The sequence below is a fragment of the Gossypium raimondii genome, chromosome 3, assembly GCF_025698545.1.
Source record: "Gossypium raimondii isolate GPD5lz chromosome 3, ASM2569854v1, whole genome shotgun sequence".
Taxonomy (NCBI): domain Eukaryota; kingdom Viridiplantae; phylum Streptophyta; class Magnoliopsida; order Malvales; family Malvaceae; genus Gossypium; species Gossypium raimondii.
The window spans coordinates 7,343,341-7,361,889 of NC_068567.1; the positions used below are offsets into that span (position 1 = coordinate 7,343,341).

The 18,549-nt window shown below is 31.7% G+C and overlaps 1 protein-coding gene across 1 annotated transcript; it reads right to left on the reverse strand.

Annotated features, from left to right (window-relative positions):
* Positions 1-3,214: 3,214 nt before the first annotated feature.
* LOC105796933 (hydroxyproline O-galactosyltransferase GALT3) lies at positions 3,215-7,667 on the reverse strand. Its single transcript, XM_012626792.2, has 8 exons — positions 7,504-7,667; positions 6,169-7,072; positions 5,071-5,306; positions 4,682-4,960; positions 4,380-4,508; positions 4,027-4,203; positions 3,844-3,951; positions 3,215-3,596 (listed from the first exon to the last, which is right to left on the reverse strand). The coding sequence occupies exons 2-8, from the start codon at positions 6,983-6,985 to the stop codon at positions 3,390-3,392; spliced, it is 1,953 nt and encodes a 650-aa protein (XP_012482246.1). The 5' UTR covers positions 6,986-7,072; positions 7,504-7,667; the 3' UTR covers positions 3,215-3,389.
* Positions 7,668-18,549: the final 10,882 nt, after the last annotated feature.

The following is an 18,549-nucleotide window of genomic DNA, read 5'->3' on the forward strand; positions in this document are numbered from 1 at the left end:
GTCTCAATTTAATTTGGCCTAAAAGCCTCACACATTCATCAATCAAATTTACCACATATTTATACCTCATAAGTATAGACCTATAATCAGAAGGTCATCACAAGATCATTCTCATAAGTATGACTTACTCATTTACATTCTTGCCAAAATGTCCAATATACATCAAGTTCATTACTCATGAATTTTTCGTACATACCTGTATCCTTTCAACATGATCATACCTTGTCTTTTCTTTGACATAATCTTTGGATTACCCATTGAATCACTTGGAACACTAAGGATACTTGGGAAAACTCATACATAATATATCGTACCAATTCCATGTCCCAGACATGGTCTTACATGGGAATCTCGTATCGATGCCAATAGCCCAGCTATGGTCTTACACGAAATCTCAAATCGATGGCAATAGCCCAGCTATGGCCTTACACGAAATCTCAAATCGATGCCAATAGCCCAGCTATGGTCTTACACGAAATCTCAAATCGATGCCAATAGCCCAGCTATGGTCTTACTCGAAATCTCACCTTGAAAGTCCTAATATCATGACATCAATATCCAATACATTTACTAAGGTTCATTCAGAGCTTTCGACTTCGTAATTAAATCAATTTATGCACAAAACCAGTCATCCAATGCTCAAATCAATTCGGCAATATATATCCATAAACAATTCAAATTCGGCAATATATATTCATAAACAATTCAAATTCGGCAATGTATATATATACAAATCAAATTCGGCAATGTATAAAACATATACATTTAAATTCAAAAACATTTATTTACTTATGAACTTACCTCGTACTCGGAATTGACGAATCAGATCGATTACTCGATAATTTTGCCTTTGCCCCGATCTAATTCTGGATTCCGCTTTTCTAGATCTAAAACCGCAGATGATTATTCCGCAACCTTCTCTTTTCCCCGATTTACAATCAATCTACTCGTTTCATGATCAAAACATAATAAATCAATTTATTAACTAATTCAAATACCATATCAAGTTTAAATTCAAACCATTCTACCATTTAATTACATTTTTACTTATTTGCACTCAACATTTACCCTCGATACAATTTAATCCCCAATTATAAATCATATTATTTAATTAAAATCAAGAAAGTCTCATTTCAACCAATTATTCCACAAGGTTCATTCTTCTCCACTTTTACTATCTCGTTGTTTAAACGGGTCAATCCCTAACAATTATTGACCTTCGGGAAGCTTTAGCAATTCAGTTAAGATTTACACATTTATACTAAGAATGTTCCAAACAGCAAGCATGCATCAAAATTAATTAATTTCAACTATTAAAACATCTTTATTCATCACAAATTGGTTAACTTCAACACAAACACAGCCATTTATCCAATTCAATTTCGGCATTTAATTAACCCCATATGAATGGTGATAGCACATCAACACAACAGGAATTTAAATCAACCTACTGTACGTTCGTACATGGTCTTGACTAGTTTTTGGATACATTAAATCTATCTCATTTTAGACTAAAATAAACGTTTTTAATGCAGCATCGCAAATTACTTTCGGACACCATCACTCAGCTTGGATTGAAGCATCGGGTACAAAAACATTAGACTTCATGTACAATTAATTTCGGCATTCAATCCCCTTAAATTTCAGCTTGTAAAACAGTTAAATAGCAGTTTTGGACAACATAGTCTTCATCCATTTAGACAACATTCTTTAACATCTAAATAGCTCATTTATATATCATTTATATATCATTTGTTCATTAACAACTTCAACCATTATTAACATAAATTTACAGTCACTCAAACAGCATTAATTGACGTCTGAACAACAATTTTTCTGCTGCATTAATACACCAAACAGCAGTCCTTAAAACATCATAAATACACCACTATGCAATATTCGAACAGCGTCAATACCACAATCGGACAGCATAAACAAGGCAGCAATTAACAATACCAACAAGGTAAAATTCGGACAGCAATTTAACAGTTTCAACAACTATCAAACACAAGAAAATAAAATTCAAGGAAAACTCACGAAGGTTCCCAACACCGATTCTACCTATTCAATTTGCTCCTTCCCTTTTTCCACTACAGCCTTCTCTCACCTTTTTAGTTAAATACAATCAACCCCAAAGTTACAGAAATGGAGTATAACAACACAAACATTCACTAAATTCTTTTAACACAAGTGAGAAACTCTTCATCTACTAGACATGCAACATTTACAACTAGAAAAGAAACTCTTCTCTTCTCTCACACATTCAGTCAAGCTCAAATCAACAATGCAACCAGAATTTGTCAACGAAAAGCTATGGGCAAGGGAGAGTTTAGAAGAGTTACCCTTCTACTTGAAATATTTAAACATAATTATTAAAAAAATTCAACATAAATTGGATGAGTTTTATGTGCAACACATTTTACAACCTTGTAACCCTTATATGTATAAGGGTAAAATGGTACATATAATTTTTATAATATATTATGATAAATTTATCCATATAAAATTATAATATAAAGGTAAAATGATAAATTCACATGATGGAACAAATCAAGTAATTACAATAACTATTTTTACCCATTTTCACATTTGCATTTATTTTTAAGATCTACTTCATTTAAAGTGAATCTTGCTATCACTACTTCGCGCTCCTATGATTTGTTAAAATCATTTTTTTATCTCTATAAATCCTAAAACTGTAAGGTAAAAAAATGGTAAATTTATATTTATAATTCAATCTTGGCCCTTTAGCATAAAATTCTTTTGCTTTTCCCATTTTGCTTTTCCCCTTTATATTTATAATTCAATCTTGGACATACCTCATTTTCCAGCATTATCACCTGATGGCTGCATGTCATGCCATACCAACCCTTAAAAGGGAAGAGGTATTCAATTCCACCATCAACATCATATGCTTGCATGCCATGATTATAAACTTTCCTTTTAAAGGGAAGGGACTATCCCTATCCATATCCATATAATTTGACAGTTTGCAATTTGCAGAAGGAATAGAAAAAGGTTAGTTGAAGAGTAGTTTCACAATGACGTGGTAGTTCAAGAGTTCACATATATATGTATATATATATATATATATATATATATGATTTATGAATGATCATTCAGTTTTGAGTTCCCATAAGCACAAAAAAAAACAGTTCCATGGACAATCTTTCTATGTATCGTCACACCCAACATAGACGATAATGCTAAAGAATTAAAGAATGAACAAATGATATATGACACCAAATAATGAGTGTTGTAATGTAAGATCCACGGTGCTTAAAATCTCGTAATTACATGAACTGCGTATACACTATTCCCTAAAAAGGTTAGCTTTGGTTTCAATGTTACATGTAAAGCTGAATGAAGCTTCAAGTATGGTTAAATTATTACTCACAACAGTAGGCCTGGTGCTCTTTCTGCAACTTTTCCCAAAGGCATAACACCATCCTTGGGCCTTGATAGTGCGCAAGAATATAATTTGATTCACAGCCGGCATTGTAGAATCTGTCATCGGTGATATAATGCACTTCTCGGCCACTTCTTTTGAATTCTTCAATCCATATACCCATTGCAACATCTTCTAGTTTGAAAAGCTGTCAAAAGAACATGTTAAGAACGTACAGACGCTTCTATAGATATATAGTCCTTGGACTTCTGGTGCAAATATTCAATGTAACTCACTATAATTGCATTAACAAAGATTTAAAGGTTATCTAAGTTGTTTACTGAATTTCCGAGATGGAATCATTGGAAATATATTGGTTAGCAAACCATCTTCAGTTCCCTCGATAGATCTCCAAAATTTATACATATGGTAGTCATAAAAGTTGTAACTTTTACCTTGAGTTCTCTTTCTTTGTGTCCTTGGACAATGAACTTCGCAACATCTCGAGAGAGAATATAACCTGGACCATGGGCCCATGGTGGATACGAAGAATGTGGCCATTCCTATGAAAGAAGTATTCATTAGAAGTGTACACAAAGGTGATTAACATGCAAGTAAAGTTTGAGTGAGATAAATACCTCATCACTGATGTACCATTTGCTGTCTTTTTCCCTATGAGGAGATGAATCGAATTCTATAAGGCCATACAATAGGCCATTGGATGGCTTTTCCTTGAGACTGGAGAGAACTTCATCAATCCTGACAAAGGCATCGTCATCTGTTTTCATAATATATTTTGCAGGGAGGATCTTAGTCTGCATATTCGATTCAAGGAAAAAGGAAAATATAGATATCCATTAGTCAACGTAGAATTCATTTCCATGAATATAAGACATTGAGAGCAGAGATTTCCATTCTCGCTTCAGGATATGATGTCATACCGACACAAACAAAGACAGAAATATGGCTTTAAATGTATGCATCAACTTACACCCATAATGCAAATTGCAATAGTTTTCAAACTGATCAGACTATAGTAATCAACAAAGGGCATGAATTGGATGTCTCCATATGCTTGAGCTTCTTTCCACAGCTCAAAGTTGACTTGTAAGTTCTTATTCTGCAGTCACAAAAACATTAAATCAGACAGAAAACAGATTTGTATGCAGTCAAAACTGTTACATGAAGCTGATCCATATGGATTTAGGCCCCTTGAACATTCTTAATTCAAGAATTGTGAGGAGAATGTGATTATTATCTTGCTAGAACAAAAACCAAAAATTTGTTACTTACAAGGCCAATAAAGAACCGGACTGCTACATCCCCGGAGCGTACAGCCTCAAATTGCATCCAAGATCTTCTCAATGCCATACGACGCTCGAAATTATTTCCAGTGGAGAAGACCCCAACTAACATTACAAGTCTTTTCCTAGTAATCACAGGAGCTTTGAGTATCTTGGAATTGTCAATTAAATCATGATCTTCAGGAACAGGCAAGCCTTTGGCAAACGCAGATAAGAGATCCAAACCACCTACAACTTTGACTCCACTAACTGACCATGGTTCAAGTTTCTGCACATGTAATCGTACACAAGGTCAGAGGGATTGCTTGTATCCATATAGGACAATTTGAAGAGTACACCTGCTTTTCATTTTCATTTTACATAAAACTCATATCTTACCTCCCTGTATGCAAATGATGTTTCATGCCTTCCATTTACAGTCATATGGAACCCCTCTAAACCGACCCATAAGGTAGCTGTGAATGGGTTCCCTTCAACAAATGGGAAATTAGCACTTGCATGGCTGCTTTCCTGGGAAGCATTTGTCGAGGCATCGCCACTAGAAACACTAACATTCTGATTTTCTTCCATGGTGCTTCTGACAAGTTGTTCATTGCAAAGACCAAGTCCATCAACTGCAACATGTGCTTAGATATGTTAGGTAACTAAATACAAGAATCCTTCTGTAAACAAGAGCAAAAGATATTACAATGAAACAAGATGGTATGGGGTGAAGTAGTACTGGAGTATTATCAAACAACACCCCATGAAATACACTCGGTTGCTGATCATGGAAATGTACCCTTTTCACCCTCCAGTCTTTCTTGTCCATCAAATTTTCAGAATACAACTTACAATGACATAGTCTCATATTTGTTTAAGAACAAGATCATTTAAGCCCAGAAATAGTTGACGCATAGCAACTACTGCATGAATATCATAAATGTGATATATAATCAATATAGATCATCATTCATGCACATGCTTAAAAAGATTAAGAGCTTGAGCCCAAAATTTGACTATAAGCCTTGTTGATTGAGTAGCATAAGTGGCCATGTACAATGGCATTCACATCAGCCGCCACCTAAGTGTAGTAAAATCAATCAAATCATAGAAACATACAACATCTTTCATACTTTCCATTAATCATATTACAGATTTTGCAGTTCAAGATGAGTGGTAGCTGATTCAAAACTGATCTATCATAATATGAGCTTCATTTCGTGAAGTTGGAGTCTAAGTATTATTGCATGCTTTTGCAGAAATTATTGATTGTTCCCATTTTAAATATCACCATACTAAAAGACCATCAAAAGTCTTCCTATGGTTTTACATCTTTCTGTATCTTACAAGGACTGTATCTTACAGTAGATATGCTGCAGTACCTAATAATCATACAGAATATACTGAGAAGAGGCAAAAAAAAAAAAAAAAAACAAGGCAAGACCGGGTAGTCTATAACATGAGTCAAGGACTTTTCAAGGAAAATATTTATACCTTTTAAATTGTTAGAAGATACATGAGAAGGACATTTTTCCTCTTTTCCCCAGCCAAGTTCATTAGTCCATGTATTTTGAGCTATAAACGGCTCTTCTGTCATGTTATCTCCGGCAACACTGACATTGTAATGCAATACAATAGGAGGTTTCGGTTCCTCTGAAAAGTTTGATCCCACAAGATCAATTTCAAAACTCCGATAGCTCCCATTAGGGGTACCAATCAATGTGATGGATGAATCCTCAACTAGACCACAAGGTAGTTCAAGTATATTTCCACCACTAAACAATGCATTGTCCGGGCTGCTAACCGAGAAAGGGCAGTTTTTCTCTTTCAGTCGGATGTTATTACTAAGTTTAGTAGTTTTCTCTTCCTCAATCAAAGCAAGTAATTCTTTCCAGGCTATAGCAGCCTCTTTAATCCCCTGACCAGTTTCAGGTAAAGCATCAGACCTCGACAATAGCAAGTGCAAATGAGGCCACAAAAGCAAGACATTTGACTCCTGTTCAGAAACATTTCTTGGAGCATACAATTCGTCAAGCCCTTCAACATTGATAAGTTTGGGTTTCTGTATTAAGGATGGTTTTTTAGCTTCCACCTTGGGAAGTTTAAAGGAATCATTTCCCTTCCTATGAGAATCTATGGGTGGATGGTTATTGAAGAAATCATAGGCTGACTGCTTTTTTTTTGGTTGGGGCCTTTGGGTTTCTCTAAGGCTATAACTGAAAACCATGACTATAGCAAGAACTAAAATCAGCACTCCACCATACCATTTCTTCATTTTGAATAACCCAAAAGTTGATCTTAATGGTTTCATCACTAAAAAAAGTGCAAACCCTAATAACCCATTATTGGATTATTGTCCTTTACCTTGTTTTCCTTTGCTCCAACAGGGTTTTCCTCACTGTGAAAAGAAAAAAAAAACAAATCTTTTAGCTGCAATTATATGCAAATAAACTGATCCGTCCAGTTCATTACAAAAAAAAAAAAATCTAAATCAGAAAGCAGAAATTATAAACATTGCAAGTAGATTTTAAGCATAAGTAGTCAGCATGAATAATGTTGTTGGCCTTTTTTTTATATATATAAATAAAAATGTAGAAAAGTTGCAAAGAGGTTGTTGCAATACACCCCTTCACAGTTTAATATTGCATGTCAATCTGGAAAATCATCTCCTCATTTAGAAAACATAGAAGAAACCAGGTAGAAGCAGTCCTACAATATTTAAATCTAGTGCTTCTGCATTTATTTGTTTTAATTCAAACAAAAATATGACTTTTTGTTTCTTAATGAACAGTATGGAATGAAGTGGGTTATATATATATTTAAGCTTACCTCAACCCTGAGATCTAAGAAAATGAAGAGGCTTGTTAAAAACAAAGAACCCAACACTAATAGATCTAAGCTTTAGAAGCTTCAACAGCTAGAAACTTGAAAGGTATGGAAGGGAAGCTGTCGTTTTCTTACAAAGATGTCTTTGTGTTCTGTTTCCTGTCTGAACTAACCCCCCTTAAACTTTTACTACTGAAACGCCGCGTTTTGACGCCCTTATTAGAGTACTGAAACTCTTTCGAATTTTCAAATAGGCAGCTTGATTAAAAGATAGATAAAAAAATAAATGTTAGTAGATTAAAGGGTTTATTCGTTGAAAATTGTGATATATATTATTTTTATAAAGTGTTATTTGTTAATGGATTGTCTTATTTTAATATAATTTAAAAATATTAAAATAACAAAATATTATAATATTTAATTTTATATTAATATTAAAACAATAAAATAAAAGCATTATTATTTAAAAATAATATATTAATATGATTACTTTTAAAAATAATAAAATATATAATTTTATTAAAATAAAAATATTTAAGTATATATAAATTAGTTTCTTTAGCCAGGCATCGCATGGGATTGTTATATTTAATAATTAAATTGTATTAAATTATTTCATATAATATTTTTATTTTTTCAGTTTTGAAAATTATGATTAAGAAATTAAAATATAATAATTTACAAATTAATTTTTAGAAAAATGATAATTGGTACTAAAATGAATATAACATTATTTAGAAATTGTATATTTACTCAAATACAATTTATTTTTAATTTAATACTAAAGAATTTAAAAAATTTATGACACATCGAAAAGATGAGTTAAAAATGAAGAAATTAGACACTATTCTTTAAAATAATTTTACTGGAAATTTATACAGATTTTTTAGAATTTTAAAATTGAAAATTTATATATATCTAGTTATCTTAAATTTAAATTAAATAATACATATTTTATGATAATTTTAAATTTAATAAAATAATTAAAAATAAATTTTAAATTTAGTTATAAAGAGAAATTTTAAAAAAATTAATGATAACAAATTTAAATATTAAGATAAACAATATTTATCTTAATAATAATTAAATAATATTTATATTTATGATAATTTATATATTTTATTTTTTACTATTAGGTAAAATTTTCAAAATTTATTTAACTCTTTCAAATATTACTTAAGATGTTAAATTTTATGTAAATTGTTAAAATAATAATAATAATAATTATTCATGTGTCAGTTAAGCTATTTATAACAGCTTTGACCTTAGATCTTATAATATATATAAATAAAAATATTAAAATGCATAATTTTAATATTAATATAATATAATACTTAGATATTTTTATAATTTTATATTAGATATATATAAAATAATAAAATATTATTGTTTAAAAATAATAAAATAATATATAAAAAATAATAAGTAAGTTATCCACGTCAACTTTGAGTTTTGACTTGTATCAAGTGGTGATTAAAACTCTTGTCAGACACTCGTTTAACACATATTTGAATCGTGTTACCCCCATCACCCCTAATATTGTATAAAAAATTAATATTAAAATATATAATCTATAATATATATATGTATAAGAAAAATTTTGAAATAACTTTTGAACTAACGAGAATACCATTTATTTTCTATCATATTACTAAATTCACATTTAAAAAAAATTATAATAATTAATTTAGAATTATTAGTTAAAAATTAAAATAAAATAGAAGTTGTGATAATTATACATTTAAAAATAATTATAATTTAATAGAAACCGTGATAATTATACATTAAAAATAATTATAGTTTAATAGAAATTGTGATAATTACACGTTAAAAATTCAAATTTAAATTACAATTATTAGTTAAAATTTATGCTAACTTTAAAATAAAATTATTACTTGAATAGGACTCTAGGTATAAAATATAGGAAAAAAGTTGTAATAAATATAATTATTAGTTTAAAATTAAAAAAAATATTGCGACAATTTTATTGATGTCAAATAAAGTTATTACCTTAATAGAATTATAAGTATCTTAATTATCACTTAATTAACCGACTCCATCTAGTTCAAAGTGGCTTGAGCAATATCCGATGGCAGTTGTAGAGTAAGATCATGGGATGATGTTTTAAATACAAACTCATCCCTCCCTTTACTAGAAGATCATATCGATTTGAGGTAATGTGGTTATATCTACAATGCAAAGAGGTAATTAGAAATTCTTGGAATAATGTTATTCGGAGAAATGCAATCTATCATTTAATGCTAAAAACTAAACTTACCAAAACATAATTGAAAGAATGGAACAGAAAAAGTTTCGACAACATCTTAACGAGGAAAAAAGAATTACCCAATGAACTTGAGATAGCATTACAAAGACTTGATGGTGAGGGATCAATTTTGAAAGAAAGGATGTTGCGTTTGGAACTCGATTATTTATTGTATCGGCTCAAAACCTCGCTAATTGATCTTTACGGCGCTTCCTCTATCAATTAGATCTTTATCCATAGAATAAAGTATCTAGGCATATATATTTCTTCATATTTCGACTTCTATGAAGTTTCTTTTTTTGTTACAGCTGATAAAAATCGTTTTTTGGACGATGCGAAAGTATTCTAGAGAAGGAACACACCCTCTGGATGCAAAAATCAAGGTTTAATTGGGTGGCAAAAGGTGAAAGAAATATGAGTTTTTATCATGCAATTATAAGTAAAAGAAGAAAAAAATAGAATAGTGTGCATAAAAGATGAAGGAGGAGAGTTTGTGTACACAAAGAGAAATAAAGGATGCTTTCATTAACTACTTTGAAGTTCTTTTCAAGAGAGAGGGGAAGAAATCAAAGAATTCCTTCAGGGACTTGACATTCCAACAATCCCAGAGCACTTAAAGAATGAAATGGCAGAACCTGATGTTAAGGAAGTTGTGTTCAGTATTGGACTGCTAAATGCTCCTGGCTCAGATGGTAAATTGACTATCTTCTTCCAAGAAAATTGGAAAACTGTAGGGCCTCATAACGGAAGTAGTTTGTGAAGTTAATCACTATCAAATATGATTAAATTTTATCTCATGGTAACCATTACATCTTCCGTCATGAAAAGGCAACTATCAAATAGTTATCAAGTCATCTATCACATAGATGGACGACCCTTTTATCAACCATATAATGCCTATGAGAGAATATCATTTACTCATGTCTCAGGCTATGAATTCCACTGTTGTGAATGACGCCACATATTGCAGAAGTCGTAAACCCAACGCACCAGCTTTCGGTTCCTTATCTATTTGAATTCAGGCTTTTACTTACATCAAAGTGCATGAGTCGCGCATACATATTTCGTCATCGATTTAGGATTTAGGTATGTCACACTATGAACTTCAAAAGTGAATAAATCCATAAACGGATTCAGGATCTATTCTACTTGGGTCTTGTTCGATGTATTGTTAGTCCAGTCAGTCACATCTATTTCTCTATCTTCTGGTGTAACACCCCTAACCTGTATCCGTCACCGGAATAGGGTTACGAAGCATTACCAGAGTTTACAGATCATGTAATAGACATTTCATATCAACTAGCATTCACATTAGAAACAAATCAAATTCAATCACATTATCCTTTATACGAGCCCTCGAGGCCCAAAATACACATTAGAAACAAGTCAGGACTAAACCAAATAATTAGAGAATTTTTCGAAAAACATTAAAAAATTTTAAAGGTGCAAGGGACACACGCCCGTGAGGCCAGGCTGTGTGTCTCACACGGTCAAGAGACACACCCGTGTCTCAGGCCGTGTAGACATTCGAAATAGGGACACATGGCTGTGTCCCAGCCTGTATCCAAACTTGTGTGCCCTCTAACTTGGGTTACACGACCAAGCCACATGCCCGTGTGCTAGGCCATGTGAGTATTCTATTTTGTGCAATTAAAAGATACAAGGGACACACGGCCATGTCACCTAGCTGTGTGTCACACACGGCTGAGACACACGCTCGTGTCTCTGTTCGTGTAGATGAAAATATGCCATTTTACAAACCATATTTCTCACCGAATTTAATGTCAACCTACAATCAACTTTGTGCATATAAACAAGTCATAACAAGGCATTCAAATCAATTCAAACTCAATACTTAAACATGTAATACTATCACATACAAACAATATGCCCTTAGCACCTTAAATGACAAATACAAATATGTTTAACCATATAATCCATCTAACCAAGTAATCAACCAATTTTTATGTCTAATCGTATTAATACACAACATGTAAATCATTTACTAAAACTTACCATTTTGTACCAATTGTACCACTTATTCAATAGCATCAAATACATATACACTTACTATAACATAGTACCAAATCACACCAAGTTATAAAACGTACCTCATATGCATTTTCAACTACTATTTTACCTTTCATCACTCAACCACAAATCATTCCACACATCAACATTTTAAGGCAAATTATGCACATATCAAAATACCAAAACATAAGCCAAATGAGTGGCTAAACTCAACAAAACACGTATAGGCCAACATTTAGCAAAAAATAACCTATACATGCCATTATAACCAGAATTAAAACATTCAAAAGTACCAATAGATAATGTGATATAACTCTGACAAGCTTCCAACCCAATCGAGCTTCCGATAATCTGAAAAGTAAAGAAAAACAAATACGTAAGCAATGAATGCTTAGTAAGCTCGTATAAACTTTAATCATATCAATTCATTTCAAATATGAAATTTATACATATCAAGAATAACCCAATATTGATACCACAATACTCATGAAGTTATATTCAACAACTCATAGGGTGGATAAATCCACAGCATCACTTATACATATTATTCCTATCATAGTAGGAATTTTAAACAACTTTAACTCTTCCAAATTTCTTTATTTTCATTTGCATTTCTTTACTTTCCACACTCATTCCATATGCATAACACACCAGTCAAAAGCATATTATTCAACCATAGCCACAAGCTAGTGCATTTAAATATAGCCTTTTTCGAATTAATCACATGATAAGTTATTTCATAAGAAATTGCATAACTTAAACCTTACCACTCTTTCATGAGCACTAGCATATTTTCTCTTGAGTACTTACCATTTCAGTACATCATATAAATAAGCATATTACCATTCAACCAATAGCTTGGCACTTGCCTAAGCATCAATAACAACACTTGTTAGCGTACTTCCACATATTTCATATAAATTCAACATTGATAAATTTATTTTCTCGACATGTCACACTTGAGTTTATTACTCGTCTCAACTTACATAATTTCCTTGTATCGTCATATAAAAAATATTCATATATGTACATATCGTAATACATATCATTCTCTTACCGTTTCTTCATAAACATTTATCATTTATTTTATTATATCAATATATCATATACCATCATTTCCATGTATTTCGTATATATATTCTGGTAATAGTTCGTATTGAACTCATATTGTCTCATAACAGAACATTGCTCGTTGAACCAATTAGAATATCGTTGGATACACGGGTAGTACACACGAAGTGTACAAAACTGTAATCCGTCAATTCATATACATGTATGCTCATACGAGCATGTAAACGGGAAGCTCATGTGAGTTGTATAACGGGAAGCTCTTGCCAGCCGAGTATCGAGAATCTCATACGAGTTGTATAACGAGAAGCTTAAAAGAGCCATTAATAGGGAAGCTCATGAGAGCTAATTATTAGGAAGCTCATGAGAGCCAAATATCGGGATGCTCATAAGAGCTAAATAACGGGAAGCTCGTGAGAGTTGTGGTGCGCCAGCAACACATACAGGACCACAACCAATCCGAAACCCTTAATGACAATGTCATTTGTATCCATCGAATTTCTTAGGTTCAAACGAGACTTAATACTTGACAGATATATTCGAATATGTTATCAATATTTATACATGAAAAATATAAATTTCACAAACATAACATTCAATTTGAACATATAAACAAACAACTTAGTTACACGAACTTAACTGGCTAAACTGCAGAAATACCAAAGTTCATGAGTGTTTTGGTAATTTTCTATTTTCCTCTATTTTCCACCCGATCTTGATCTAAATTAATAATTTCATTCAATATATTAATTTAGACGATAAAACAATTCATTTCATGCAATTTGGTCATTTTTGACATTTTACAAAATTACCCCTAAAATATTACTTTTATTCAATTTAGTCCCTAAACCCAAAACATGCAAATTAACCATTTTAAATACAAACCCAAGCTAGAAAAATATTCATGGCATTTAATACAGCCCATTTTTGCAATAATTTCACAATAAATCCTTGTATTTTTACTAATTTAACAATTTAATCCTTAATCGAAAAATTTATCAAAATCACTTAACAAAATACTTTTAATTAACAACTAATATCTCAAATTCATCATTTAACATCAAAAATCATATAGATTCATCAATGGCAACATCCAAAATCTTTAACAAAATAAAAATAACCTAATTGTAACAATCTCAAAAACAAAAAAAATTATAAGAAACGGGTAAAAATTGAACTCACATGAAGCAAAAATTGAAAACCCAGCTTAAGCTCTCTCCCATGTCTGTTTTGAACTTAAACTTGGAGAAGAAAATGTCTAGAAAGCTTTAAATTAAATTTGTTTCATTTTAATTTCCATTTAATTACAATTTTGCCATTGTTTCTTTTTATTTTATTAATTTTCATCTTTATGTCGCCTCACCTTTAGATTTAGGTTTATTTATTTCTTATGTCCTCCTCATTTATTAATCAAACCATTTAATCACTTAATTTTTATAATTGGCAAGTTTTGCATCTTTTTAATTTAGTCCTTTTAATTAATTAACTATCGAAACGTTAAGATTTTTTAACAAAAGTTTAATACCACCTTATTGACACTCAGTAAATATTTATTAAAACATTTACAGATCAGTTTATAGAAACGAGGTCCCAATACCTCATTATCTAAAACCACTTGACTTAGGATTTTATCACTCGAACCTAATAATTCATTATAAGACATAAATTACCAATTCAAAAATATTTTTAAAACCATATTTGACCCATAAATATTAAATAATAATATTTACGAGCTTACTTGTCGAATTTGGTGGCCTCGAACCACTATTTTCGACACGACTAAAAATTGGGCTGTTACAACTCTTCCCCCTTAAAAAAATTTCGTCCTCGAAAGTTCTCACCTGATAAAAGTCATCAAGTCGAGTCTTTCTATTTTCTTCTTAATGATAAACCACATATAAGTTTATCATAACTTATTCCGATTTAGAACTCGTATCAGAAGTCATATCAAAACTTGATATTATACCAAGTTTAGTTGAACAGACATGATGTTCTCCTGTCACAACTTCATCATTAGTAGTATAATTACCAAGAAATTCACAGTGATCATCTAACGAATCATAACTGTGAAACCCAAATTATCAAACTTTGACTAATGCTTCTGACGTGTCTGCATCTGTAACTTTCAACTTATATTTGTTTCTCATTATATGGAAAGCGTCAAGCAATATTGTTTAACACAAGCCAATAGCTTCAACTAACAAGGCGTCTTTAATCCATAATAGCATTTCCCGATTAGAACTGATCTGATAGATAGATTTCTGTATCATGTCTACTAGAATATGAATCCCTCATTCTGATGGTTCATCAATTTACCCGTGAATGCACAAAATTTATTCCCGGGCCTGAAGATAAACTCAAATGCGTATAACTCAATTAACTTTTCAAATAAATAACCCACTCTAATTAAAATAACTGAGTCGATTTTATCTATCTGATAATAACATTTCAGAATAATCCCTTCTTCTTGTTGTCAAGACAACCCAAACATACAATCTATCACAATCAGAACACTAATCAAATATCCTTAAAACTGCATTAACTTAAACGAAACATATAATCCCATTTTAACTAGTTAACATTAATCAAGATTACTTGAGGAATGAAAACCTATTTACAAGTTTGAGCTCAATCTTCCACCGTATTCTTTTTTACCGATGTCAATCCTTTCACGAAAACTAGAAAGGGATTATATATAATAAAACTATTTCAATTATTAATATCGAAGTTTTGAACTATACCAAAGCCACAACCATAAGATAGATTAAAAACCATAGTGCTATAATAGGACCGACGTTTCAACCATATAGATAGAACAATACCTCAACATTAATAGTGCACTCCAAAATAGAAGAGGAAAACCGAAAGTAGTCCCAATAACAACCAGTGCAGTAATACAAATTATATAATATGAGATCCATATCACCGAGCTCCCATGATCGAATCGGGATTTATAACAGCAATAAATGTAATTACCTCCAGCCAATGAATATCTTTTACTGATGAACCATGTTTGATAGTTAAGATTATACCATAAGAATGATAAGAAAACCGAGATAATGTAATCCAAGATGTGAAACTATACTAAATTTTTGAGAATAAAAACCACATTGAATATAAAGAGATCGACGATATCCTAGAGAAAGTCCAGAAAAAGAATATCGCTCATACGCACTAGAAACAGTCGTGATAGAGACAATGTAAATTACATATATATAATTCAGAGCATCAACCAGTAGAAGTAGAAAATAGCATCATATGAGTCTTATCATCAAGTCTTCTCTCGAACATAATGGATTTGAAAACCAAAGAAAGATAGAGCAATGTCGATCATGAATCAACCAGACTTATAATAATTCCGTCTAATATTATGATTAGCCAGCCTTTCTATATGATAAGTATCACATCTGAAAATGAACAGTTACATATATCTCTGAGAATAACAGAACATATAGAATATCTAGAGGAGATCGCTGTAAAATACTCAACTATAATAGATGCATTCAGATATCTTTGCAATTTCAACATTATCCTACTAACTACTATAGTCATCAGTGATCCCACATTATCCCAACCACTAAAGAAATCAATTCAGAAGAAATTCTGATTAACCCATTCTTTAAATACCATACCTGAATAAGTCGATTACTCGTGAATAACTTCTTCTTTAATAGCGACATTACGTATCCCGAATAATCTTCAGAATAATCTGATACCTCTTCTAGAACTGTCTTTACTAGCTAACCTATTCTCAGTTCTGATCGTATTATTATTTATTCAGCTATTGAGCTCTTTGGTTTCACACTTGTGAGCTTATTCAATCTAAATCTTGTGAATTTCATTATATAAGACTGTACTATTGAGGGGGTGAAGGTCGTAAAGCCTCAAAATTGACTCTCATATGTACACACGTATAACATGACATTTATCATCAACATAATCATTATAAACATTTATTCATACCTTTATGAGTTCCGTCTCATCATAAGCAACATTTTTATTCAGATACTTAAGTATCGCTTTCAGCATTATCAAAATTAGCTCGGTTGGAAAACATCTCTGTCTATAAGTAAAACAAATCTCATCAGAGTCTGGAGATATCACACTATCACAGGTTATATAATGACATGTATTTCTAGACTTCACTTATGCTACGTTCCATCCAAGAACCGACTAAACCGTAGCTCGGATACTAATAAATGTAACACCCTTAACCCGTATCCGTCACTAGAACAGGGTTACGAAGCATTACCAGAGTTTACAGATCATGTAACAGACATTTCATATCAACTAACATTCATATCAGAAACAAATCAAATTCAATCATATTATCCCTTATGTAAGCCATCGAGGCTCAAAATACACATTAGAAACAAGTCAGGACTAAACCAAATACTTAGAGAATTTTTCGAAAAATATTAAAATTTTTCAAAGGTACAAGGGACACACGCCCGTGTGGATATTCGAAATAGGGACACATGGCCGTATCCCAGCCTGTGTCCAAACTTGTGAGCCCTCTGACTTGGGTCACATGACCAAGCCACATGCCCGTGTGCTAGGCCATGTGAGTATTCTGTTTTGTGCAATTAAAAGATATAGGGGACACACGTCTGTATCACCTGGCCGTATGTCACACATGACTGAGAGACACGCCCATGTCTCTGTCCGTGTGGATGGACATAGGCCATTTTACAAACCATATTTCTCACCCAATTTAGTGTCAACCTACAATCAACTTTGTACAAATAAACAAGTCATAACAAGGCATTCGAATCAAGCCAAACTCAATACTTAAACATGCTATACTATCACATACAAACAATATGCCCTTAGGCACCTTAAATGACAAATACAAATATGTTTAACCATATAATCCATCTAACCAAGTAATCAACCAATTTTTATGTCTAATCGTATTAATACACAACATGTAAATCATTTACTAAAACTTACCATTTTGTACCAATTGTACCACTTATTCAATAGCATCAAATAAATATACACTTACTATAGCATAGTACCAAATCACACCAAGTTATAAAACGTACCTCATATGCATTTTCAACTACTATTTTACCTTTCATCACTCAACCACAAATCATTCCACACATCAACATTTTAAGGCAAATTATGCACATATCAAAATACCAAAACATAAGCCAAATGAGTGGCTAAACTCAACAAAACACGTATAGGCCAACATTTAGCCAAAAATAACCTATACATGCCATTATAACCAGAATTAAAACATTCAAAAGTCCCGATAGATAATGTGATATAACTCTGATAAGCTTCCAACCCAATCGAGCTTCCGATAATCTGAAAAGTAAAGAAAAACAAATACGTAAGCAATGAATGCTTAGTAAGCTCGTATAAACTTTAATCATATCAATTCATTTCAAATATGAAATTTATACATATCAAGAATAACCCAATATTGATACCACAATACTCATGAAGTTATATTCAACAACTCATAGGGTGGATAAATCCACAGCATCACTTATACATATTATTCCTATCATAGTAGGAATTTTAAACAACTTTAACTCTTCCAAATTTCTTTATTTTCATTTGCATTTCTTTACTTTCCACACTCATTCCATATGCATAACACACCAGTCAAAAGCATATTATTCAACCATAGCCACAAGCTAGTGCATTTAAATATAGCCTTTTTCGAA

What these genes read in the sequence shown, in the direction of transcription:
- LOC105796933 (XM_012626792.2), bottom strand. Translation starts at nt 6,985, where the DNA reads ATGAAACCATTAAGATCAACTTTTGGGTTATTCAAAATGAAGAAATGG. An exon ending in ATCTTCTAACAATTTAAAAG is followed by an intron (nt 5,307 to 6,168) that starts GTATAAATATTT and finishes CACATGTTGCAG; the next exon opens with TTGATGGACTTGGTCTTTGC. An exon ending in TCCGGTTCTTTATTGGCCTT is followed by an intron (nt 4,509 to 4,681) that starts GTAAGTAACAAA and finishes TTGTGACTGCAG; the next exon opens with AATAAGAACTTACAAGTCAA.